This window comes from Doryrhamphus excisus, linkage group LG15 (genome assembly GCF_037039965.1).
Source record: "Doryrhamphus excisus strain RoL-2023G ecotype Guam linkage group LG15, RoL_Dexc_Guam_v1.1, whole genome shotgun sequence".
Taxonomy (NCBI): domain Eukaryota; kingdom Metazoa; phylum Chordata; class Actinopteri; order Syngnathiformes; family Syngnathidae; genus Doryrhamphus; species Doryrhamphus excisus.
The window spans coordinates 17,624,557-17,651,720 of NC_136371.1; the positions used below are offsets into that span (position 1 = coordinate 17,624,557).

Here is a 27,164-nt window from a genome sequence, read left to right on the forward strand (position 1 = left end):
TAGTTGTCATCTAGAATAATAGATTGAAATGTTTCCAAAAGGGGGAAAAGCATGATTTTGGGTGATTGCGTAATCCCAGCAGGGATATCAACAATATAAGTTACAGATATGGGTGGGACTCGTTAAGACCTTTATTTTGAGATATGACTCAATGTGGTTTGCCTCAAAGTGACCCCCCGCCCCCACCACCCACCTCCTGAACTTTGATCATTGGGGATCTTTTTAAGGTCTGAAAGTCTATCGTGAACAATAAGTCACCAGATTAAGTACCAATATAGTACCTGTGTACTACATGTACACATTCGGAAATGACTGGACAAAAATTGTGGGAAAATTTGTGTCATTTTTTTCAATGAAACCTTTAAAAATATTATTTTTGTGTGATTATGTAATCTTATTAGAAAATATCAAACATTTAGACACAGATGTAGAAAGAGGTCATCTAGACCTTTAATTTGAGATATGACTCAAGGTAGTTTGTTTTTATTTTTTTCCCCAGTAAATGTTCTTTGGATACGTGATTCTATGAAGCAATATTAAGGATATTGACACATATGTAGAACGTGTTCCTTAGGGCCTTTAATTCGTCAACAGTAACTCCCCAGATGAGCACCTGACAGCCAATCAACCAAGTTTAAAAATAACTGAACAAACGTTAACCAAAACGTATGACCAAAATTCAACAATGTTTACATTTTCAATCAAAAAAATATATATTTTGCTGATTACATCATCCTGTGCGGTAATATCCACAAACTAATAGCACCCCTAGAAAGCGCTCATCAAGACCTTTAATTTGAGGTGCTACTCAACAGTCGCAAATTGAGTCGATATTTAGTCGTAAATTACGACAAAGACAAACCGAGTTGAAACAATTGTTTATTGGATGTCAATCACAAAAGAAGCCTTTCACATCACGAGGCAGCAGGACAGAGAACAAGCACCAGCCTCCAGAACCCATCGATGACAACTCAAAACGTGTCAACTTGGTTTTTGTTTCTCTGCCGATGTGATAAAGAAAAACTAGCATTGTTTGACTCGTTTTTACACACAAACACAATTATCGTACAGATACACGACAATAAGTTTGACTCATCCCCCCTTGCCCACCAATGACGCAACAATGTCGGGCAGTCGCCGTATGATCTGTTGCCCCAATCTGCAGCTTCCAAAAAAAAAAAAAGGAAAAATTTAACAGAAAAAACTAGCATAAAAAAATCCGAAATTTATAATTATGTAAAATTGCTGAAAACTAAATAAATTCAAGGACATTTTTGGCCCAAGTCGACATCACAAGTATCGCCACGAACACACGACAATTTGAATGCGATCCAAATAAAACTGTGACCCAAAAAAAAAAAATCGATCCAATCGTCAGATAACGCTGCAGTAACGCCACTTGGACAAAAGAGGGCGCAAAAGTGCAACGGCAGATTGGGGCTTCAGGCGAAACGTTCCCGTTTTTTTTTCTACGTTGTCGTTGATGTGCAGTCGACGTAATAGTGCGGTGGTGAAGTGTACATTCTTGGGTTGGATTTCCGCGCCACAAACCTGGTAATAGTGGAGGTCCGACTCGGCTGTGAGGAATGTTTCGTTAGCATCACGCATTAGCATCACGCTCTATTGTGTCTTTTTCCGTGATTTTTTTGGTTGTTTTATATGAAACAGTAGAAAAAGAGGGCGCTGGCTGTTTGTTATGCTAAGCTAATCTCGAGTGTCATGTAGGAAGGAGGGCTAATGTTCCTGAAAGGAGCACCCCTGCTGGCTGCTGGGGTGAATTACACCTGCATTCAAATGACATTGTTATATACAATACATACACATAGCCGTTAAAAGCAAAGATTTTTTTACATTTTGGTCTTTTTTTTCCTGTTTTGACTTTTATTATAAATAAATTGTCCAGCTCCAACAACAACCGAGGAGATTTTTGTTGGGATTTTTTAAGGTCTTCTTTTTTTTAAAAAAAAAAAACAAAAAACGTGTCTGCGTGCCACATTTTCACCTGGGTGGTTTGAGCGATTTACACGAGGAACCGGGAAGGACGAACGTGGGTGGATGTCGTCTTCTCTCGTCGCTCGTCTCTTCGTCTGTTAGGTGGTCTGCGGGGGTGGATAGTGGAGTGTCACAGCAATGATTACAACCAATAAGGTCTTTACTACGAGTAAAAGTATAGCCATGATATAGAGGGGAGGGAGCCAGCGGCTGTGGCCCAGCAAAGTGCACTATAATCGGACACATAGTCCCGGCAGCTGGTCTGCTGCTGTGGAGGTCAGGAGAATAGTATAGAGCCCTCACAGTACGATTATGGAATACTAGAATAATTAATGACTGTTTTAAAAAATAAAAATAATTTATTGTTGTTTTATAATTTAAAAAAATATTTCTGAACAATGTCTAAATTTTTTAAATTTTTATTAAGAGTTTTACACTTGACTAAAATGGTGTTTGACATTTCTTCACAAAGGTTAAATATGCTGCAAGTGCATCACATCCCCTATTGTACTAAAGATGCAACAGATGCATTATGGGAGGTGACTCCTTCCTTCCTGTGTGTGTGCGAACCGCCACCGCCACCGCCGCCGCAGTGTTTGCATAGTTTGCGGTGCAAAACCTGTTTTGGATTTTGTCCACTGCAAGCACAGCAACTGGACTTGAATCCATAACACACATGACGCAATACTGCATGTGTCGCCATAGCGACCTGAGCAAATAGGTATGTATAGTATCGATAACATAAGCGGCAGCTTTTCATTGTATGGTACTTCCTGTTCATTTCTGATGGCTACACATACATGACATCATTGTATTGAGCTGTGGACTCCTATAAAGCAGCAACATACGATAACCCCCGCAGGAAGCTTTCTTGACCTTCCAGAATCTGCACCTATTCCTCTGTATTTCCTTGGCTTGACCCCGAAACAGATGGTTTGTTTTCACATTATTCTTAACAGTGGTTCACATCTTTATGAACTTGTACGACAGTTAAGAATTTTAAAATGTGTCCTGTACACTTTGTTTGTTTGACCCTGGAACAGACTATTTGTATTTACATACTAACTAGTAAAGGGAGCCAACTTCCTGTTACACTAGTGTGACAAATACAAATGTTAAAGTGTGACATAAAACATTACTAAGACACTTAATAAAGCTTTTATGGCGACCACAGTTTAACCCCGGAACAGACTATTTCTACTTACATTATTATTAAGAGTGGTTATCTTCTTTTTACACTTATATAATAGATAAAAATGCGACTTAATACATTTCTTGTACACTAAAAGCTTTTATGATGACTCCAGCTTGACCCTGGAACAGACTATTTGTATTTACATTACTAGTAAGGGGGACGAACTTCCTGTTACACTAGTGTGACGAATACAAATGTTAAAATGTGACTTAAAACATTACTAAGACACTTAATAAAGCTTTTATAACGACCGCAGTTTAACCCCGGAACAGACTATTTCCACTTACATTTTTAATAAGAGTGGTTATCTTATATAATAGATAAAAATGTGACTTAATACATTGCCTGTACACTAAAAGCTTTTATGATGACCACAGCTTGACCCTGGAACAGACTATTTCTATTTACATCATTGGTGGGCAATGACGACTTCGCCATATATCGTGATATTTTTATGACATATCATATGATGATATAAATTCTGCTGAATCTTGTATAAAAAGCTACAACCCTTAAGCCATATAATGTAATACGCTTGACTCAAATTATGTATATTTTATATTTATTCATGGCAAAAGTTCAAAAGGTTTTTTTTTAAACCCTAATTTACATTACCGGTGCTCAACTTCTTTTTACACTTGTGACTTAAATCATGTCTATAGACTTAATAAAGCTTCATGATGGCCACAGTTTGACCCTGGAGCAGACTATTTCCAAGAAAACAGACGTGACTGACCTCTGCGCTCTGTCTCTGCATCTTGTGGATGGAGCAGGATGAAGACTCTTCCTCGCCCGAGCCCTCGCGTTCCGACTCCCGCTCGCGTTTTCCTGTGATGCTGCCCCTGATGTGGGTCAGACCTGAGGGTACAAAGTCCGTTGTAAAAAAAAATTGCTTTTTTTTGGTGCCCGATCGGAAGTCTGGAAGTTCGCGTCGCCGCATCCTACCTGGATGCTGAGGCACCGCAAACTCGTGGTACAGTTGGCTGCCGGCAACAGCGGTGTTGTTTTCTGGCACTGTGTGGTATCCTGGCAACACGTTAACACTTAGCATTAACACTTTAACCGCAACCGAACCCGCAATGCACGTGTCACGTGACCCACCGTGCTGCTGCACCATTGGCTGCGGTCGCTGCTGGCCGACACCGCCGGGCCCCCTCGACTGCTCCTCGCTGTCAAAATTCAACAGGATGCTCCCGCTGCCGTTTCCGGTGGCGACGGGGCCTCCCGATACGCCGGGCACTGCGAGAAGCGATGGCGGATGAGCTGGTGGTCAAATGTGACGCCATCACGACAGGGGACTTACTGTGGGGGGAGCTGTTATTGTTGCCGGCGTTGGGGACCGCTGGCTGCTCCCCGGGCGAGTAGACCATCATTCCCCCGTTTCCGTTGCCGTTAGTGGACGGGACCGATGCCAGCAGACCTGAACGACACACATGTGGATGTCACTAAAGTATCAAAGTGACGCATGACTGGAAATGACATTAGCGGTGCCCCCTTATGGGTTGTGATGATACGGTGCTACTATTAGCACAATAGCTGCTGGACAATTAGCTGCTAAGCCCCACCCACATTTTATTTGATGTGCAGCGTGACGCCGCGTTTGCCATTACCGAGTCCTCGGTATCGGCTGAGCTGCTGGTAGATTTGCTTCATCCTCTCGATGTTGAGGCGGCTGGCCTCGGCGTGGTGCACCATGGGCTTGGGGTAGTGGACGCCGATGACGCACCTGGCGGCCGCCTGCACCGACTGGGGCGCGTTCCAGGGGTCGTAGATGAACTTGGCGGGGAAACCTCGGAGAATGGGCAAGTAACGTCTGGAAACAGAAATAAATCAGTCATTCATTTTCTACTGCTTTTCCTCACGAGGGTCGCGGGGGGTGCTGGAGCCTATCACAGCTGTCTTCGGGCGAGAGGCGGGGTACACCCTGGACTGGTCGCCGGCCAATCACAGCAGAAATAAATCATAAACCACATTCTAAGGAGAAAAACCGACCAATCAATGGGGGACACAGTCTAGCATTGGTGTAGTCGTCAGCAGGTAGAAGAAGGGTGCCCACCTGATGAAGTCCCCGTTGGGGTCGGTGCGTCGGCCGAAGCCCACGGGACAGTAGCAGTGGAAGAACTGCTGGAAGAAGGAGCTACAGGAGAGCCACATCCAACTGCCGGCGTTCACGCTCCAGTCGGCGTCCAGAAGCAGCTCCTCGAAGACCTGCCGTGAGGACGAGCGCTTAAAAGATTTGAATGGACGACAAACCCCGCCCCTCCGGCGTGGGGCTCACCTTCATGCCTTCCTCCCAGCTGATCCACAGGTCGCCTCGGGTGAGGAAGCAGGCGACGGCGTGGCGAGCCAGGTGGTGGATCCAGCCCTCCTGCCTCAGTTGAGTCATAATGGCGTCGATCCACGGGAAGCCAGTCTTGGCCTCCGCCCACTTGGCAAGCGCCTCGGGGTTTTTGTCCCAGGGGATTCGGACGCAGATGGGGTTGCCCTCCATTTTGTCGAAGCGCGGGTTGTTAGTGGCGGCCGTGTAGAAGAACTCCCGCCACAGCAGCTGTCCGTACAGCGACAGCGGAGGGGAACTGTTCTTTTTCACCTGAGATGACAAAAAAGACAGGAAGTGACGGCCGGCGGGGGGATGATATCGGGCGTGTCGCGGTCGAGAGCCCCACCTTGCGGTAGAGGTCAGTGAGTTTGAAGTAGAAAAGGCGGCAGGAGAGGCAGCCGAAGCGAAGGTAAGGGCTGAGGCCCGTCGGGCTCGCCAGCAGCGAGTTGGCGTTCATCCTGGGACGCTCGAAGTTGGCCACCCACGCCTGTGAGGTGCACAAGGAGAGCGGGGGAGGGGAGGTGCAGAGCATCCCACAGCAACCAACAGTAAGGCGATGTCCACATATGCGCGGGTATTTTTTTTTAAAAAAAACACAAGAGATCTCCATGCCAAAAAATAAATAAAACAGATCACGCGTTGTCAAGAGCGACGTTTCATTCAATCAGAAGCCTGAAGAAAGCCCTTGGAAGAAACCGCGACTAAAAATGGACCGCAGCTTTACGTTTTTTGAATAAAGAGCCCTTTTTTTTAATCAATTCCCATTAGGGCACGTGATAAAAAAAACTCCAATGTATCGTATGGATGACAAAAAAAACCTTTAAAAAAAAATACCCGTTGTTCTTTGTGGACATGGCCTTACGCCGGGCTCACACTGACTACGCCGCAGCTCCGCTCCGGCTGCAGAAACCATGTTGGCGAGATCAGATGTATTACGCAATAACTAGCCTCGTATCCAGGACGTTCTTGTAAACATTAGCTGGATCCCTCAAAGCCACGGTGTCGTAGATTTCTGTGTCATACAAAATGCCTACAACAGGGATTTCAACCTTGCGGAATGCTTCCAGCGGCCGCAACGGAGCCGCAACGGATTCAGTGTGAGCCCGGGTTACGCTGCATTCCAAAAAAAAAAAAACTGTAAAGTCCTGAATTTCATTTCTTTGATGTGAACTTTGGCGATGCATTTAGTTTATTAATAAAACAGTAAAGCCTTTTCAAACCAACGAGATAGACATTAAGTTACGATTTTTAAAATGGCCGCCATACTGCGCCGCTTACGGACTGGACTGACCAAGCTAATTGCCACTAGCCAGCTAACAACGTTTTACAAAAAAATAAAAACCGGAAAGTGTCATTTCGACAGTCAAAATACACCGCTGATTATTGTTAGCAAAATTTGAGTCCAAGCAACGCTAACAGAGGGGCTGCGTGATGCTAACAGAGGGGCTGCGTGATGCTAACAGAGGGGCTGCGTGATGCTAACAGAGGGGCTGCGTGATGCTAACAGAGGGGCTAGGTGGGGGCTAACAGAGGGGCTAGGTGGGGGCTAACAGAGGGGCTAGGTGGGGGCTAACAGAGGGGCTAGGTGGGGGCTAACAGAGGGGCTACGTGGGGGCTAACAGAGTGGCTAAGTGGGGGCTAACAGAGGGGCTAAATGGGGGCTAACAGAGGGGCTATGTGAGCGCTAACAGAGGGTCTATGTGAGCGCTAACAGAGGGGCTACGTGAGCGCTAACAGAGGGGCTACGTGGGCGCTAACAGAGGGGCTACGTGAGCGCTAACAGAGGGGCTAAGTGAGCGCTAACAGAGGGGCTGCGTGAGCGCTAACAGAGGGGTTACGTGAGCGCTAACAGAGGGGCTGCGTGAGCGCTAACAGAGGGGCTGCGTGAGCGCTAACAGAGTGGCTATGTGAGCGCTAACAGAGGGCTACGTGAGCGCTAACAGAGGGGCTACGTTAGTGCTCACAGAGGGGCTATGTGAGCGCTAACAGAGGGGCTAAGTGAGCGCTAACAGAGGGGTTATGTGAGCGCTAACAGAGGGGCTACGTGAGCGCTAACAGAGGGGCTACGTGAGCGCTAACAGAGGGGCTGCGTGAGCGCTAACAGAGGGGCTGCGTGAGCGCTAACAGAGGGGCTACGTGAGCGCTAACAGAAGGGTTATGTGAGCGCTAACAGAGGGGCTGCGTGAGCGCTAACAGAGGGGCTGCGTGAGTGCTAACAGAGTGGCTATGTGAGCGCTAACAGAGGGCTACGTGAGCGCTAACAGAGGGGCTACGTTAGTGCTCACAGAGGGACTATGTGAGCGCTAACAGAGGGGCTACGTGAGCGCTAACAGAGGGGCTACGTGAGCGCTAACAGAGGGGCTACGTGAGCGCTAACAGAGGGGCTACGTGAGCGCTAACAGAGGGGCTACGTGAGCGCTAACAGAGGGGTTATGTGAGCGCTAACAGAGGGGCTGCGTGAGCGCTAACAGAGGGGCTGCGTGAGCGCTAACAGAGTGGCTATGTGAGCGCTAACAGAGGGGCTACGTGGGCGCTAACAGAGGGGCCACATGAATGCTAACATGGAATTACATCAAGACAGTTGCCAATGCATTCTGGGTCTTGTAGTTCCAACTGGGTATGTTTTCAAGGCCAAAAATCAATATGCGGATCAAAAAGACCCGCTGTCGCGACTCCCAAACTTCCCAGTTTATTTTTGGAATGCAGCACTAATGTCGTTGAGGTTACTTTGGGGGACGTTCATGACAAAACGGAAGCACAACCAAATAAAACACCAAAGACGATACTGACTTTTCTCTCTAGATGGCGCTCTATCCGAGTCAGAGCCTCGGTCTCGCCACCCGGCCACACGGCGGTTGGCAGGCCCTCGGTGTCGAAGCCTGAATGCAACAATGTCACTCATTAGCCGTCCAATTAAAACAGCAAAGACAAATAATTGAAGCGTACAGTAATCCCTCATTGGCTGTGGCTAATTGGCTCGGCTTGGATGGTGTACCACATGCAGCACTCATTCATTTAGACACACGCTGCCACCTGGTACCTGAAGTACACGTATGAATGAAGCTCCAGGTGCGTGTGGCAGATGGGCTAACAAAGAGGATGATTGACACGGCGGGGGGGGGGCAGAGACTTTAAATACGCGAGAAGACTGAAGAGTGGCACAGGTGGCGGCAGCAGGTTAAACCTTTGCCAAAAAAAACCCAAACATCTGTGAATGGAAACAAGACATCTGACATAATGAATCCAATAGTCGGCTTTAGACGGCTTTTAGGCCTCAGCCTCCATTTGGCTAAGTTGCTAAATTGACTATCATAGAAACAAGCGACAGCAAACAAAACTTTTATGGAAGTTATCATCTGATCATCCCAAAACTGCCGTCTGGGATAATCTGCGGTACCTTCTCAAAGTTTCGTTTTTCCCCTGATGGGTTTTGAGTTTTTCCTTGCCTGGATGGGGGGTTCAGATCAGGGGATGTCGTCCATCATCTACTGTGCTTGAGGTGATAAATTGGTGATATATTTTAATTTTATTATATTTTTATTTATCTTTATTTTTTACACTTTTATTGAATTTTTTTTGCAATTTAATTAAATCCTTTTCCTTTTAATTTTAGTCTTGTTATGTTTACACTTTTTAGTTTTAAAAATATTTTTTTATCTTTAAATTTGTGTATTTTTAATATATTTGTCAAAGCCCTTTTTTCAACACCTTTATTGAATTGTTTTTTACTCTAATTTAGTTTTATTTAAGTTGAAAAATTTTTGATTCATTTGTATTGTATTTTATTTTTACTTTTATTTTACTTGGATTTAGTTATTCAAGTTATTTTGAATTTGTTTTTATTTACTTTTAAATGGTTTTATCGGAGTTATTTTTCACTTCATTTTTTTGTATTTTATTCAATTATTCTTGTTTTAATTTGGTTTTATTTTTCAAGCTTATACTTTTAGTGTTTTTGTATTATTTTTTACATTGTTATGTTTTATTTGTCATATGTCATTTTTATTTATTCATATTTGTTCAATTCATTTTAGTTACAGTTTTATTAAATTGTTGTTATTCTAATTTAGTTTTATTTTTACTTTAGTCATTTTATTCATTCATTTAAATTGTATTTATAATTTTTACTGTTTGTGTTTTTTATATTACTTACAGTACTTATTTTGGATGAGTGGCTAGCGCGCAGGCCACACAGCTAAGAGACCTGAGTTCGATTCCATCAATTGCATTTGTATTTATGTGTACTACTTTGTTTTTATTTTTTTTATTTGTTTGTATGTTTTTGTCTTTTTAAAAATACTTAACAAATAGTTTCGTTTTTTTGTTTAACCTTTATTCAAATTAAACGGACTATCAGAGAAACAAGCCAATCAAAGCCTTGCTCACCAAGCTCCTCTAGTGACGGCACCCCGTACTTGTCCCCGTGGTCCTCCGAGACGGGGGTGACGCAGTGCGCCATCAGGCTCTCCGACAGCGTCTCGGCGGGCATCTCGGGAGGATCCAGCCGACTGATCAAGGTCTGGAAACGCTTATATGTGAGAGGGGGCTGCCCGCCGTTCAACTCGATGATCCTGAAAGGAAAACACAAAGCGTCCGCCAACGTCACAACTACTTCTGGAGAAGGTTTTGAGCAAGCGTCCGAAGGTCTCTAGAAACGTACTTGTCCAGGTCGTAGAGAGTGTGTGATATCTTTACGATGACCTCCACCCCTGCCTCCATCGCCAGCTTCTTGATGGCGGCGTCTCTCTCCTTCCCAAACGGCTCCGAGTCGTACTCAAAGGTTAGTCGGGAGATCTTCCACTCCTGATGCACACAAACACACACACACCAAAAACCACGTCCACGCTTAATGAATGAGGCAATGAGTCCAGAAGGTCCTTTTGAGGAGACGCTGACCTTAAAGAGCCGTGGGAACACGTTGGCTGGTTGACCCCGGATGACAAAGAGGCGGGAGTTGAGTTTCCGAAGGTTAGCATCCAGGTCCTCCAAACACTGGAGGAGAAACCTGGTGGACACAGAGGGACGAATGCCATCAGTTACATGCTACAAACCTACAAATAAAGGTCATAGTCAGGTTTTCTATGTCTTATTTTCTCTTATATGTCTTATTTTTATCTTATTATGTCTACTATATTGTGTCATACAAATGTATTAGTTCATGTCTAAGGGCTCTAATCATGGTAAAATCCATATTTACAAGGTCAAACAGGCTTTCTATGTCTTATATGTCTTATTTTTATCTTATTATGTCTACAATATTGTGTCATACAAATGTATTAGTTCACGTCTAAGGGCTCTAATCATGGTAAAATCCATATTTACAAGGTCAAACAGGCTTTTTTATGTCTTATATGTCTTATTTTTATCTTATTATGTCTACTATATTGGGTCATACAAATGTATTAGTTCACGTCTAAGGCCTCTAATCATGGTAAAATCCATATTTACAAGGTCAAACAGGCTTTTTTATGTCTTATATGTCTTATTTTTATCTTATTATGTCTACTATATTGGGTCATACAAATGTATTCATGTCTAAGGGCTTTAATCATGGTAAAATCCATATTTACAAGGTCAAACAGGCTTTTTTATGTCTTATATGTCTTATTTTTATCTTATTATGTCTACTATATTGGGTTATACAAATGTATTAGTTCACGTCTAAGGATTCTAATCATGGTAAAATCCATATTTACAAGGTCAAACAGGCTTTCCATGTCTTATATGTCTTATTTTTATCTTATTATGTCTACTATATTGTGTCATACAAATGTATTAGTTCATGTCTAAGGATTCTAATCATGGTAAAATCCATGTTTACAAGGTCAAACAGGCTTTTTTATGTCTTATATGTCTTATTTTTATCTTATTATGTCTACTATATTGTGTCATACAGATGTATTAGTTCACGTCTAAGGGTTCTAATCATGGTAAAATCCATATTTACAAGGTCAAACAGGCTTTCTATATCTTATATGTCTTATTTTTTATCTTATTATGTATACTATATTGGGTAATAGGAGTGTAAAGTTGACTATAGGGGTGTTATTTTATGTTTGGAGGGCTCTAAGAATGTTAAAAACCATATTTAGACGATTGTAAACAGGCTTTGTCTGTCTTATAGGTCTTGTTATGTATACTATATTGGGTAATAGGAGTGTAAAGTTGACTATAGGGGTGTTATTTTATGTTTGGAGGGCTCTAAGAATGTTAAAAACCATATTTAGAAGATTGTAAACAGGTTTTCTATGTCTTATATGCTATACTCTTGTACTATGTTTTATTTTCACTCCTTATGTGGACTATATTTGGTAATAGTTATTTTATGTTTAGAGGGATCTAACATTATTAAAAACCATATTTAGAAGATTGTAAACAGGTTAGGTAATAGTGTAAAGGTGACTATGGGGTGTCTACCGGGCTCTAATGTTTAAAAAAACATATTTAGAAGTTTCGAAAAGTGTCGAAAGTGTTATATTTTCTTACAAAATGTCTACTATATTAGGTGATATTTTTCCATATGATGACCATTGTGTTAAGTAATAGTGTATAAGCGACTGTAGGGGTATTAGTTCATGTCTAGAGAGCTCTAATAATGTTAAAAAGCATATGTCTTAAAAGTCTTATGTGTTATATTTGGTGTTATTATGTATACTATACTGTATTTGGGTAAGAGGAGTGTAAACGTTCACCTATTTCACCCCTACTTGAAATGATCTCCCATGGCTTTGTCAGGATAGCAAATCACATAAATTCACATGATTTTTAATTTCAAGTCATTTTGATACCTCCCTCATCCAAGCTGATTATTATTATTAGTCAATGTGTCATCTATTTGTCATATTCGACAACAACAGGGAGTATTCTTTCCAAGGTTGCAGTCAGGCTTCAGTGATGTCCGCACAGCCGACACAAAGCAGCAGCCTGAAGGTCGCGTGTGGCTGTAGATGCCCACGCGACGTTCTTAAAGACGCCCATATCTGTGTTTACATTTGTGCCACGTGCTGTCTAGATTAGCCGCGCTTGTGTCTTATAGTCGTGTCGCTTGAGAGCGACTGTAAAAAAAAGTCATCTGCGCAACTTTTTGGAGTGCATGGTCAGACCCGTGAACGGCAGGCTTTGCTACACATCCTAAAAAGGTATTGTTTGTCACCCACAGATCACTTAGTTTGAAGTTTTCAGGCTAATGTTAGCACCGTAGCGCACATGCAACAGTGCATTTTTATGTCTTTTGTCTTATTTTGTTTTCTGTACGGGGTCATAAGAGCGTAAAGGTGACTATAGGGGTGCTAGTTCATGTCTAGAGATTTCTAATAACATTAAAAACACGTATTTACAAGGTTACAAGGACTTCTATGTCTTACTTTCCCTTATTATATCTATATTCTGGTTAATGGTAGTGTAAAGGTGACTATAGGGGTGCTAGTTCATGTCTAGAGATTTCTAATAACATTAAAAACACGTATTTACAAGGTTACAATGACTTCTATGTCTTACTTTCCCTTATTATATCTATATTCTGGTTAATGAGAGTGTAAAGGTGACTATAGGGGTGCTAGTTCATGTCTAGAGATTTCTAATAACATTAAAAACACGTATTTACAAGGTTACAAGGACTTCTATGTCTCACTTTCCCTTATTATATCTATATTCTGGTTAATGGTAGTGTAAAGGTGACTATAGGGGTGCTAGTTCATGTCTAGAGATTTCTAATAACATTAAAAACACGTATTTACAAGGTTACAAGGACTTCTATGTCTTACTTTCCCTTATTATATCTATATTCTGGTTAATGAGAGTGTAAAAGTGACTATAGGGGTGCTAGTTCATGTCTAGAGATTTCTAATAACATTAAAAACACGTATTTACAAGGTTACAAGGACTTCTATACCTTACTTTCCCTTATTATATCTATATTCTGGTTAATAAGAGTATAAAGGTGACTATAGGGGTGTTAGTTCATTTTGAGGGCGCTTTAATAATATTAAAATCAGTATTTAGAAGGTCGTATACAGGTTATTTTCTCATATTATATTCTCATAGAATATTTTTGACTTTGTAACTTCTTTTGCAATGTTCATTTTCCATTAATTGTTGTTTTCGTTATTTGTCGTAATATATAATATATAATATTTTTTTTCCTCAAAAGAATTTTTTTCTTTTAATAAACATTTTTTGATTTGTTGTTTTCACTCCTCGTAATCATGTCTTTTCTCCCAGAATGTTTTCATTTCATCCTTGTAAGATTACAACTTCTTTTGCAAAGTAATTTTTCAAAAATGACATCAATGTTTTGTTTTTCATATTACAAATGAAAAGAAAACCCTACAAATTACTCATAATATTACAAGTTTATTCTCACAAAATTGGGAATTTTCCTTGTTAGAATATGATTTTATTCTTGATATTGTAACATTATTTTAATGAAATGATGCCGTGAAATCACAGTGTTTTGCTTATTAGTTTTTGTCATTTTTTCTCCTCATAATTCTGACTTTACTCCCAGAATATTTTGACATCATCCTTTAGTTTGTGATCCAATTTTCCCAAAACAACATTAGCCTTTTAAAAAAATATATATTTACAATATTACAACTAATTCTGACGTCATTCTGTTGTTGCGTGTATACAATTTTATCTGGAAGTTGGTTCATATGTTTGGTAAATGTAACCATGGTGACCAGAAAAATGGTATTTAAAAAAAAATCGAATTCAGGCACTAAAAAGGGCAACATCATGGACGCCAAATGCGGATCCTGAGTCATGTTTTCCCACCCCCGACGTGGGCCGTGCTTGCTGTTGTGCGTTAGCGTCGAGGCTAAACAAATCCTTCTGGGTGGCGTGCAAGAATTGCGTGTTCGCGTGCACGTGAGTGTGCATGTGCAGTCCACGTGCACACGTGATCCTCCACAAGGTGTGCGCCTTAGGAGTGTGTACTTTCTGTTAATGCTGTGTGTGTGTGTGTGTGTGTTGGCTCAGTCCTTATATAACTGTACTGGCCTACATCTGTTGGTGCAAACACACTTTAGTTTCCGCCAGACCACAACACAATCCCTTAGCCCAGTAACCTCATTCCTGCTCCAAAAATCCTACACATGCGCTCTCTCTCTCTCGCTTTTCCGAGCAAATATCTTTTCAAAAAAGTGAAATTAGCGTGTAAATGACATTTAAAGATGTTATAATGTAGCTGGCAAAACTCAGGAGTCGTGGGTGTACGGCTGTACGTATTCATAAAAATTCCGACAAATGGAATGTGACAACAGTGTGAAGGAAATTACGCGACTGAATTGATTTATTTATTTTTTTAATCACTTGGGAGAAATTGTGATATTTCACAGAATCAATGAGTCAACTTGTTTGGATTATTTTTTGGTAAATTTATTTTTCAAAAATAATTTTACAAATAGATTTTTTAAGTAATAATCAATTAGTTGATTGAAATAATTTATTATATTAATTTATTTTATAATCACCGTTATTGTGTTGCAATGTTTTCCAGTGAGGCCCTTTATTAAAAATATAAAATAGGTATTCACAACTAAGATTATGGTTGATATTTTGGGTAATTACTTTATTATTTTTCTAAGTAATAAAAAAAAATAATACTTAAAAGAGTAATACATTATTATTGTTTATAATTATTTTATAATATTTTATACTGTTATTCATTGTTATTATTATGGTTAATCATGCTTACCGGGGGGATTAAAGATACAAATAACTTTGGTCTTGCTACAAGAGCCATCTGCCAAGGCTAACTTTACCAATCTAAATACTAATAAAGAAAACTTAAATAATACAAAAAATAATACAATATTAAAACTAATAATAAAATAAATATATCCTTTATTGTATTATTTCCTTTTATGACCATTTCAATACAGTTCTTTCGAGAAGGGTTCGTTTGCTGACAAACAAAATGAAGATTTAAACAAATTGTAAATAAAAAAAAATAAATTTCCCTCCTCCCGGCTCGCTTGTACTACGAGTTCAGAACTCCTTGCAGTCCTTTTGTGAGACGAGAGTGTGAACACACCCCACATAGGGTGCCGCCGCACGTTTTTGGACAGATCCGCTTCCCTTCATGGAGGCCGCGGAGGCGGTCGCGCTTTGCCTGAAGCCTTTTTCCAGGCGGCGCACCGAGCGCCCCCCCGTCTCAAGTAGGTCACCATCACGTAACTCCTCACAAGTTGCACGCCGCTTGCCTGGCACACTAACCTACATCTGAATCCCGGCTCGCTCCACGGGGAGGGAATACGCCGCTGATGAGACTCGGCTCAGCACTTTTAGCCCCAAAATGACTCACAGTCTGGACAAAACGTTGGGAGGTTTTCATTGACAATACAGGACAGGAGAAACAGCGCTCCATAATCCCCACGGCACTTGGTCACCCGTTACAGGCACGCCAAAACGCTTCCATTCATGGATTCCAGCAAGAGCGAAGCGACGCTGCCAGGTGACCCTATGACCTTCTGTCCCTCTGGATTAACCTTCTGTCAGCCATTTTGCATTTACCTTTATTTCTTGAGTGACGCCTGTTGTCCATGCTTGAATATAAGGGTTCTCAAATGGGCTCTTCCTGAGACCCTCATTTCCCAATGATCACCAAGTTTTTCTTTTTTTTTTTTTTCCACACAAAAATATTTTTTATTCCAATATAGTTTCCCCTTCACTTTTATTTAAGTACTATTCAGAGTCATTTTTATTTTATATGTTTTATTATTTATATTATATTTATATTTGTTGTCATTTTATATGGCTCAGTCATTTTGAATTTATATTTATTTTTATTAATATTTATTGTCATTTTTATTTTGTTATTTTTTGTTATTTGATTAGTTTTTATTCTGATTTTTGTGTTGCTTTACAACATTATTCAACGGTTTCTTTATTCATTTTCTTTTATTATTTTTATATTTATTATTATATTTTTGAGTCGTTTTTATTTTTTACAGTTGTATTAAATTGTAAAAAATTGTAAAAAAAATTGTAAATTGTAAAAAATTGAGGTTTGCTATTTTTTTAATTTTAAAAAATATTATTTGAGTAATTTCTACTTTTTACATTGAAATTGCAAATGAAAAAAAATTGTCATTTTAATTGAAATTCTTTTATTAAATAATAATTAATAATAATTAATTAATAATAATTAATAAAAATTTATTAAATAATTTATTAAATAATTTTTGAAATTATTTTATTAAATAATTTTATTCAAGTTCTGTTCAGTTAATTTTACTTTTAATTGTATTTGTATTGTTGATGCGGTGTAGCAAATGGATGTATGGTTTTTACTTGAGTAATTTTTCCTTATTTTACTTTTATTGAAGTCATTCCTACTGTTTTTTTACACTGTGGTAGTGCATTACGCTGACATTATAGGATATAATGTACCATATTTATAAATGATCACCGACTAGGGGTGCATGAGATGGGTTTTCTGCCACAATAATTCCATATTTAAAAAAAAAAAATCAATAATCCATCAATTTGCGCAACGTGTTGTGTTTTCTTGCTGTCGTTGGAAGATCCTGCCTGAGGTACATGGTGGAAAGTGGGAATGGGGTTGGGAAAGCCCTTCTTGGTCGGATACCTGCACTGGAGCACCTCACCCCTTGCAAAGACCATTCTATTGTAAAAGTTCTTCCTTTTGGCACAACAGTGACCTAGAAGTGAAAACGTCGCAGCGACGTGCATGTGCGCTTCCTGTTTTGTGGACCGGGGTCTGTGCCGGGCCGCCGCAGCCTTTTATAACGCTTACGTGAAGTTCACGTGGAGCCTGCAGACTCAGACAGGGGTGACCCGCTTCTAAACTGGATGTTCCAGATGGATTATGGGAGCTTCTCGGGGCCGCCAGATGCATTTAGGTCACATCTGCTCCAGCTGTGCATTCGTCCAACCACAAATAGATTTGGCTCTACCTGTTGGCCCCCGCTCATCCACACATTATAATGGGGGGGTCTGTTTATGGAGTACCGTATGCAAGTAAGTATAAGTATAGTTATGATATGGAAACACTCATAGTAGAAATATTTACCAAATTAAAAAACATTCATAGGAAAAAAAAATGTCATAATATTGTGAAAAAAGTTATATTATAGGAATAAAGTCATAATATTACAGGAATAAAGTCAAAATATAATGAGGAAAAAGTCTGAATATTACAAAAAATATATTGATACGGATCATTCAAGAAAGTTTACTTTTCTGTAATATAAAAAAGTAATAATTTTAGGATATAAATAATAAATAATAAATAATAAATAATAAATAATAAATAATAAATAATAAATAATAAATAATAAATAATAAATAATAAATAATAAATAATAAATTTATATATATATAAAATAAAACATTAAGAGAAAAAAATAACAAAAAAAGTAAAAAAATTACAAGAATGTTATGAAGAAAACAAAGTTGACAAACATAAAGAGCATAAAGTTGACATATTAAATATCAGTTTTTTAAGGTTTTGATAAAATGAGAAACAAAGAAAGTAAAAGTTCTTTTGGGGGGGATTTGGTTAGAGATATAATAATATTTTGGAAATAAAGTCATATTACACTCACAATGACACCACTGGCTACCCAAAGCCACAAATAGATTGCAGTCCTGTGGGAAATACTGCAATTCACATTCCTCTTCAGGAGCCGATCACTCCAGCTAACTGGGCGAGCGTCCCGCCTCGGCGTTACTGCGCTAAAATAAGCACCGTGTGCTATTTTAAATGTAGCGTCTCCATACCTACACGCTGTGTACAGGATATCATCTGCCAGGACTGGTGCTGGTCTACTTATTCAGAGCTGCTGTTAGTAGCTTCTTTTGTCTACGCAGCACGTCTTACCTCCACCTGTTAACCCCGACGTTGGAGGAGCCCGCAAACCAAGGGTCCAGGAAGTAAACGCAGCGTACCGTGCCCGCTCCGTGGACCGCCTCCCTCAGGGCCGGGTTGTCATGGAGACGCAGGCCCTTCCGGAACCAGTGGATGGAATTGGGGGCCATGTTTGTCTGAGGGAGCGATGAAGATGATGCGTATTAGCAACAGTTTGACCCTGGAATGGACAGCAACCCAGCTGAGAGTGACTCAACAGCACCTCTGCTGGTTGTGACCAGGTGGTGCACTCCATTTATTTTTTAAAAATGGATGCCTTCAAAAACCTCAATAAACACATTAAAAAAATTACATTTATTTTGAAAAAAATCTACAAAAATATAACTCTATATAGGAAATAAAACACACTCATAATAATTTATTTATAAAATGTTTTGTAATATTTAAATAATAAAATCAAGCCCATTGTTAAAAGGAAAAAAAAGTCATAATATTGTGAAAAAAGTTATATTATAGGAATAAAGTCATAATATTACAGGAATAAAGTCAAAATATAATGAGGAAAAAGTCTGAATATTACAAAAAATATATTGATACGGATCATTCAAGAAAGTTTACTTTTCTGTAATATAAAAAAGTAATAATTTTAGGATATAATAATAAATAATAAATAATAAATAATAAATAATAAATAATAAATAATAAATAATAAATAATAAATAATAAATAATAAATAATAAATAATAAATAATAAATAATAAATAATAAATAAATTTATATATATATATATAAAATAAAAATATTAAGAGAAAAAAATAACAAAAAGTAAAAACTTTACAAGAATGTTATGAAGAAAACAAAGTTAACAAACATAAAGAGCATAAAGTTGACATATTAAATATCAGTTTTTTAAGGTTGTGATAAAATGAGAAACAAAGAAAGAGTTATAATCATCATTTATGAAGAATAAATTATATCATTTTATATTTTTTTTATAAAAAGGATGCCTTCAAAAACCTCAATAAACACATTTAAAAAATTAAATTTATTTTGAAAAAAAATCTACAAAAATATAACTCTATATAGGAAATAAAACACACTCGTAATAATTTCTTTATAAAATGTTTTTAATATATTTAAATAATAAAATAAAGCCCATTGTTAAACATACTGCAAGTCATTATCGAAATTATTATTATCATTATTATCGAAAAAAAACATCTCATCACTGTTGATTTTTTTCCCCTTCAGTGACCTCTCACACGCCACGCTCGCCAAGACGCTTTTTCAGCGTGGTCTTGGCTTGACATTTATCCAAGAAAACCAAACGCAGCGACAGCCTGCTGTGGGTGGATGGAGGCCCTCTGATGACGCCAACAACAACCTGATGGCGGCATCTGACAAAACTATTTTTACCCTCCGTCCAATATTATACTGTTTTTATACACCAATGTGCTAGCCTTGCTGCCGGAATTCAGACAATTTCAAAGTTGTTTGTAGCTTTAATGCTAATATGTAGCATTTTATCATTTCATTTATTGGCGTGGACCTAAGTATCCGGAGGTCCTCGGGAGCAACTGAAAGTGTGACCAGTCAAAATGCGTGTAGCTAGTGGAGGGCCGTGACTGGAGTAAATTAAAAACACCACATATGGGTCGGAAGCAGGACGTCCATGGAAAGAGGTGCAGAATCTGGAAGATCTAGAAAGCTTTCTATGCGGGTTATCGTGTGTAGCTGCTCTATAGGAGCCAAAAATGAGCATAATAGGGTTGGGATATGTTAACAACAATAGCATAGCTACTGTATGTGATGCTAAAGGACTTACATTACATTAATAACATTACAGTCATATTGTAAGCGCTGAATGAAAAACATAATCAAAACCCTACATTGGATTAATTTTAGATTTTTTAATTTGATTGAAGAATGACCTGCTCACATCCCTAGGGATCAGTGCACTGTGGTGGCTGCTAAGTCAACTTCCTTCTGGTGGAAAGTAGGTCATGTCTATGTTGTGCATTGGAAACCGGAACTTCCTCCACAATCCCAAAATGTACCGGTGCCACACAGTCCATGTGTGAGTGTGTTTGGTTGTATATTATTATTATTATTATTATTTCGGAATAATCGAGCCCCACAGAAAAGCAGAACATTGTGACTCATTGGAGCTCCTGTCGGTAGAAAGCAGGTCAGCAGAGCGCCGCTTATGTAAGCCGTGAGCATGAGCCGATGTAGCTTCGTAATAAAAGTTCTTTTCGCCGCCTCAGCCAAACAAAGTCAGCCGTCTTACCTCGCACTGGCGCCCCGCAGCTGTTATTTAAGTCAGGCCCAAACTAAGGAGCATTCCGTCCTCTTGTCGTCCGTCGGACTGCCGAAGTGTCCCTCTTGCCACTTTACCTGTGGACCGCTTGGTTTCATAACAGCTGAGCCCACTGCGCATGCGTGGAGTCCTTGTCCTCGACTGCTGCTGCATTCAATGCTTATAGCGAAATCTTGGGATTCACATTCACCCGCGGATCACATTCACAATCAGATAAATAAATAAAATAACAAGCACGTGGTATAAAACCACAAAGTAACGTGACTACAATTTAATCAAATAACCAAACTCAGCAAATGCGACTGGCGCGGAGACGTAATAAATTCTGCTTTACGACGGAACACGAACGCAGCACGAGCTCAAGCACACTAATGACGCTAAGCTCCGCTGCGTTCTTATTGGTCGGTTTGCACCCTGACGTCACAGACCCGGTCACGTTTGAGCAGCGTGGAAATGCGGAAGTTCGCAGGCTGACGCCGCGACACATTAGCATTTATATATATTTATATATACACAGGGAGTGAGTCTAATAATACACCCGATAACTGACATGGTGGCCATTTCGCGTCAGTAAAGGACGTTGCTCTTTATTTGGCCACGTAATAATCCCGAAAATGGAGGTAAACTACGATACTAACACAGTTAACACCGACAGACGACTGACACTTCGTGGAATGACAACAACTTACATAACATTAGCCTGTTTGCAACCCAGGGTGACCCATTGTAATACAAACATCAAAGAAAACCTGACAGTTTCTCATAAATACTGTAAGTAAACGCCATTATACAGTATTGTGTTCAAGTTATATAACTGCGGAGGTGGTGGGACATGACTCAAACGTTTGATCTTTGCACTAGAATGTGCGGCATATTGAACATGTCCATCCCAAAAAATGCTTGTGTATAGCGGGTTGCTCTGCTCCAAATGTCAACACGAATCCATCCAGTAGATGGCAGTCTTGTGAAAAAAGAACACAATTTTATTTTTAATTTAATTAATTTAATTAAATTTTTAAAACACACGCATGCACTGGGAGAACATGCAAACTCCACACAGAGATGGCCAAGGGAATCAAACTCGGGTCTCATAGCTGTGAGGCCTGCGCACTAACCACTTGCAGCCTATTGTCTACTCTTTTAAGTTAATTTGATTTTTAATCAGATTGTTTGTATTTGTTTTAATTGTTATGTACACTTTATTTTTATCTACTAAGAAACACACAGAATTTTATTTTTATTATTATTTTTTTTTCTTAATGACTTTTTTTTCCTACACTTTTAAGTAAATGTTTTTATTTTTACACCTTTTAGACAATTTTTTTAACATTTTAAAATTGTGTTTCTATTTATTATTTTTGATACTTTAATTTTATAATCAGGCTGCACAGTGTACAAGTGGTTAGCTGCAGGCCTCACACCTAGGAGACCCGGGTTAGATTCCCCCCTCGGCCATCTCTGTGTAGAGTTTGCATGTTCTCCCCGTGCATGCGTGGGTTTTCCCTGGGTATGCCGGTTTCCTCCCACATTCCAAAAACATGCTAGCTTCATTAGCCACACAAGATTGTCCATAGGTATGAATGTGAGTGTGAATGGTTGTTTGTCTATATGTGCCCTGATGTCACCTCCCACGCGCCCGTACACGGTGAGCTGTGCGTCAACCTAATTGTGGACAATTCCTCTTGATTTTCAGCATCAAGTCCTGGCTTTCCCCTTGTTCCTCTGCCTCCTCCTCTTCCTCCCGCTGAGCTGGGCGGATGTGGAAAAAGTGCAAGTGCAGGTGGTCACCAACAGCACGCCCTGCAGCGTCACCTGCGGCCTGGGGGTCAAAGTGCAAAGGGTGTGCAGCATGAGGGATGCGGAAAGCGAGGACGGACGTGACGAATTGGAGCCGTCGTCCACCCTCCAGGTGACGGAGCAATGTCACGACGAGAAGGTCAAGTGTATGGAGTCGTGGCAGTGTGGCCTCACGACCTTTACCGTGACGACCGGGGAGAGGGTGGAGCTGGACTGCCTGGTGGAGAACGCCAAGATGATGGAGAAGCTCTCGTGGAGGTGAGGAGCATTTTTTAACACTTGTATTGTCAGGAGGAAGATGACTACAATAATGCCCAATTTAAGATAAGGTACCTGTCTTTGATATCATGTGACATGTGGTGGCCCTCAGGGTATCATGGTCTCGAGCTCCGGGGGTGATCAGCTCCGACAACGCGCTCTTCACCCGCTGGCACAGTCCGAGGTTGGACCTGCTGGTCCTGGACCCTGTGGAGGAGCAGCACGCAGGTATCCTCACACACCTCCTCTGGCCGTGCGATGGCGTCATCGTAAGCGGCGTGCGTCTCCACCAGGTACCTACCGCTGCGACGTGCTGGACGCCGACACCAGGAGGCTGAAGACGGCTTACTGGGGGGTCCGAGTGCTGCCCAGAGGGGTCTTGAATCTGGACTACGACCACGCTGAGGGCGTGTGGGAGTCCGGCTGGGTCAACCCGACTGTGCCCATCCCGAAGAGCCTGTGGGTGATCTATGTGGTAGGCCACCTTCAGCATTCCCATCATTTTATGGCATCTTTTCTCCCCTTTTCTCCCCCTTTGGTCTTTATTCTTGGGAAATGACTACTTTATTCTAGTTAACTTACTATATTAGTTCAAATGTTCAAAATGCATTTTCCCATATTACCATGTCATTTTCTTCACATTATATACTGGAATTTAGTTGTACTATTATGTTTTCTTCCAAAAACTTGAAAAAAATGTGTAAAATTATGAGAATAGAGTTAAAAAAAATTACATGTACAGTTGTACATTTTAAGAAAAAAGTCTTAATATTACGGCAATAAAAAAAACATACATTTACATAAAAAGTTCTAAATTTACCAGGATGAATTCAGCCAAAAAAACAAAACTTCTATTTCAGAGAAAAATTGTTAATATTACGAGAATAAAGTTCTAAATTTATGTGAATAAAGTCATAAATTTACAAGAAAAAAATTTGCAATATTACAAGCATAGTCATAAATTTACGAGAAAAAAATGTACATTTACAAATTTATTTCAAGTAGTATTGCGAGAGAATTATACACTTCTGAGAAAACAAGTCAGAATACTAGAAGAATAGAATAAAGTCATACGTTTACAAGAAAAAAGTAGTAATTTACGAGAATAAAACATGTACATTTCAAAGGAAAAATTCCTATATTATGAGAATAAAGTGGAAAATTTACGAGAAAAAAGAAAAGAACCTTAAAAAAAATATTACGAAAATAAAGTTGTAAATAAGAAAGTTGTCAATTTTGAGAATAAAGTCAGAAATTTAGAGGAAAAACATGTCAATTTGCAAGAAAAAAAGACAGAATATTACAAGAATAAATCAAGTTGTAAATTAATGAGAAAAATGTGTAAATTAATGAGGAAAAAAGTTGAATATTTACAAGTCATAAATGTACTAGAAAATACTATTTGACAGGCATTGCCTGAGACAGCTATGAAAGGGGGGCGGGGTAATATAGAAGGGCTAGCTAGCCACATGCTAATCTAAACGCTAAACGACTCTGCTTTGCTGCCATGGTATAAATAAAAAGGGCTCTAACCTATCTCCTCGTCTGGTGTGTGTTGGTTCCTACCACGTAGATGCTACCCCTTCTGTGCATTTTTGACCTGGCGGTGATGGTCGCCCTGGCGGTGATGATTATGAAGAACAAGGGTTTGTACCGAGTGGACGAGGACGCCGTCGCCGACGAGGAGAAGTCGGAGGGCGGCTCGCTTCACAGCGAAAGCACGGTGTGACATTGCCGACATGGCCCCCCGGGGCGGTCTTGAATCCCATTTCATTTTACTGCTTGTGTTTCAATCCCTTTCAATTAACGCCGATTGTTTGCAAAACGTCTTCTTTCCAAAGTCAATATTAGACTCACTAAATGTACCAAGCGATGTGTAGTCACAGGATTTAGCTGCCCCGCCTACCGACAACATGACCTGAATGCCTCAAAGTGATGGGAAATAAAAGCAGTGGTGCAATAAAAATGCTAATTTTCTCCTTAAACCTGCACCAACCTCCATGAAGCTTTGCTGAAGAAGAAAAACTCCAATAGATGACATATACGTATAAATTATGGTTGTTCACACATTTAAAACATAACTACCACAGCACGAGGTGTGTAAACATTTGCAAAAGGCGGAAGTGCTGTAGGTCTCGCGCATGTGCAGAACAGATAGCGGTTTTGGTACGAATAGCGTAGTGACCATTATTTGCTAACATATACGATAAAAAAGACCACATTTGTCATTTTTCGAGTCCCCCAGAAACAAAGACAAGTGTGTCTGATACAAATGTTGTGTATTTAGAACACCAGTTGACAAGACTTAAGTGTATATTTGCATGGGACTCCCACACGATATAGCTTTAAGCTAATTAGCTTCTCTGGGTGATTAGCTGAATTAATGACATGTCAGTGATGATAATGATTTTCATTATAGTCACATTAACACTATTAAAATATCCATATAATATAAGCACTTTTATATTGAATTTCTGTTTCTTATGGTCAGGAAAAAGTTTTTTAGGAAATGTATGTAGTTAGTTCAGAGCTAGTGAATACAATGTATTATATTGGCGTCTAGCCCCGCCCACCTGTTTTGCTTTCTATCATGGCGGACGTTCATTCCTTGTTAGTGACGTCACAATTGCCATTGTGATCCCTGTTATTCAGCGACCTGGACCAAATAAGCTAATACAGCTACAAAGACCGCCGTTAGCCAAATTTTATATTACACAGAATACACTTATATGTAAACAGAAACCGATATATAACAAATTTAGCAGTAAAACGACCAACCTAAGGTTGTTGGAAGTTGCCCTTCAAGCTAATGAGGCTGGACTTCCTTAGAGGGGAGGGGCTACGGAAGCTGGTAAGCTACAACAGCGTAGTGTGTGGAATGAAAAGACACTTAAAGAAATGCAGAACAACTTCAACTTCAACATTTAAACTTCGTTACGTTTGCACACAAACGTTTTAGACACCGTTTATTATGTCTATTGTGATTATGACCGGAATGACAGACATTTTGTTGTTGTTCGATAATCAGCCACAAGATGGCAGTGTTGGCCCACATCAATTCAAGGCCCTCAACTAACGTCAACGCGTCGTATAGTGTAATTAATACATGTCATTATAACGTCAACATTCATTTAATTACCCTCAAATATATATTGTAATAACTCAGAAGTACTACAATAGATATAATATAAAGATACATTAAATATGATGTAAACATTAACGGTGAGTCCACACATAATATTATTGTTAGAGCCCTTTTGGAGCAAAGGGAGAGAAGTGGTATCATTTTATGACACATGGTATCAGTGTGACCTAGCCCATGCTGTGAAGTAAATAGATACTTCACTACACAGTACTACTACTACTACTACTACTGATAACAGCCAACTTTCATAATATGCAATGTTTAAAAGCCAATTATCAGTTATTATGTTGAATGCTAAAGAAATCACATGATAGAACTTGCACACACGTTGCATGATGGATGACCTTTTCCCAAAGTGCTGCTGTGAAATTGGACACAGTGGCAGCGTAGAGAGGGTGGGGGGTCCCACGGGGGGGGGGTCCCCCGCAGTCATGACAGAGCACATTAAGCGCATAGCAGTCGAGGTGTGGCATTTTCCTTCCCCGGTGAGTGGCCGCGAATGCCTGGCGTGATGTGAGCGTGTCAGACAGGTAACCATCGTCTCTCAGCGTGGCCTTTAGCGCACACACCCAGACAGCTCAAGACAAGACCTCAGGACAAGACTAAAACTGGGACCGGGACTAATGACATCTTTCTTTCTGGATTCAAGTGTTGACTAATCCAAATTAACACATTTTCACATCACGTGTGTGGAGCCATTAAGAAAATTGGTCATTTCTGCAAATCAGCTTTTAATGTGGTGATCCTGTCCTTCCACCTGATATAACGACTACCTATTATAGTCTCTAACTAATTCTAAAATCAGGACTAAAACTAGGACCAGGGCTCGGCCTAAGACCAGGACTAACACTAAGACTAGGGCTAAAACCAAGACTAAAACCAGGATCAGAACTAAGACTAAGTCCAGAGCAGGATTAAAACTAGGACCAGTTCTTATACAAACTCCAAGACTAACACTAAGACCAGTATCAAAGCTAACTCTAAAATCAGGACTAAAACTAGGACCAGGACTCAATCTAAGACCAGGACTAACACTAAGACCAGGGCTAAAACCAAGACTAAAACCAGGATCAGAACTAAGACTAAGTCCAGAGCAGGATTAAAACTAGGACCAGTTCTTAGACAAACACCAATACTAACGGTAAGACCAGGACCAAAACTAACTGTAAAATCAGGACTAAAACTAGGACCAGGACTCTGTCTAAGACCAGGACTAATACTAAGACTAGTGCTAAAACCAAGACTAAAACCAGGATCAGAACTAAGACTAAGACCAGAGCAGGATTAAAACTAGGACCAGTT

General features: G+C 39.9%; 2 protein-coding genes across 3 annotated transcripts; one reads left to right on the forward strand and one right to left on the reverse strand.

The window, feature by feature from the left end:
- Positions 1–1,965: 1,965 nt before the first annotated feature.
- On the reverse strand, positions 1,966–20,794 carry LOC131104072 (cryptochrome-1-like). Of its 2 annotated transcripts, XM_058050837.2 has the most exons (15): positions 20,633–20,794; positions 18,355–18,518; positions 10,404–10,512; positions 10,168–10,310; positions 9,894–10,078; positions 8,298–8,386; positions 5,854–5,994; positions 5,466–5,777; positions 5,244–5,395; positions 4,798–5,000; positions 4,491–4,607; positions 4,289–4,426; positions 4,133–4,213; positions 3,924–4,045; positions 1,966–2,099 (listed from the first exon to the last, which is right to left on the reverse strand). In XM_058050837.2, the coding sequence occupies exons 2-15, from the start codon at positions 18,510–18,512 to the stop codon at positions 2,091–2,093; spliced, it is 1,959 nt and encodes a 652-aa protein (XP_057906820.2). In that variant the 5' UTR covers positions 18,513–18,518; positions 20,633–20,794; the 3' UTR covers positions 1,966–2,090. The 2 variants fall into 2 exon arrangements, with proteins under 2 accessions (XP_057906820.2, XP_078652601.1); XM_078796475.1 differs by having other exon boundaries at positions 4,133–4,426.
- A 1,555-nt stretch (positions 20,795–22,349) lies between these two features.
- On the forward strand, positions 22,350–24,997 carry tmem81 (transmembrane protein 81; the record flags this gene model as incomplete). Its single annotated transcript, XM_058050839.2, has 4 exons — positions 22,350–22,717; positions 22,830–22,945; positions 23,011–23,192; positions 24,291–24,997. Coding segments are annotated over 4 exons (822 nt in total), but the record flags the coding sequence as incomplete, so codon positions are not given.
- Positions 24,998–27,164: the final 2,167 nt, after the last annotated feature.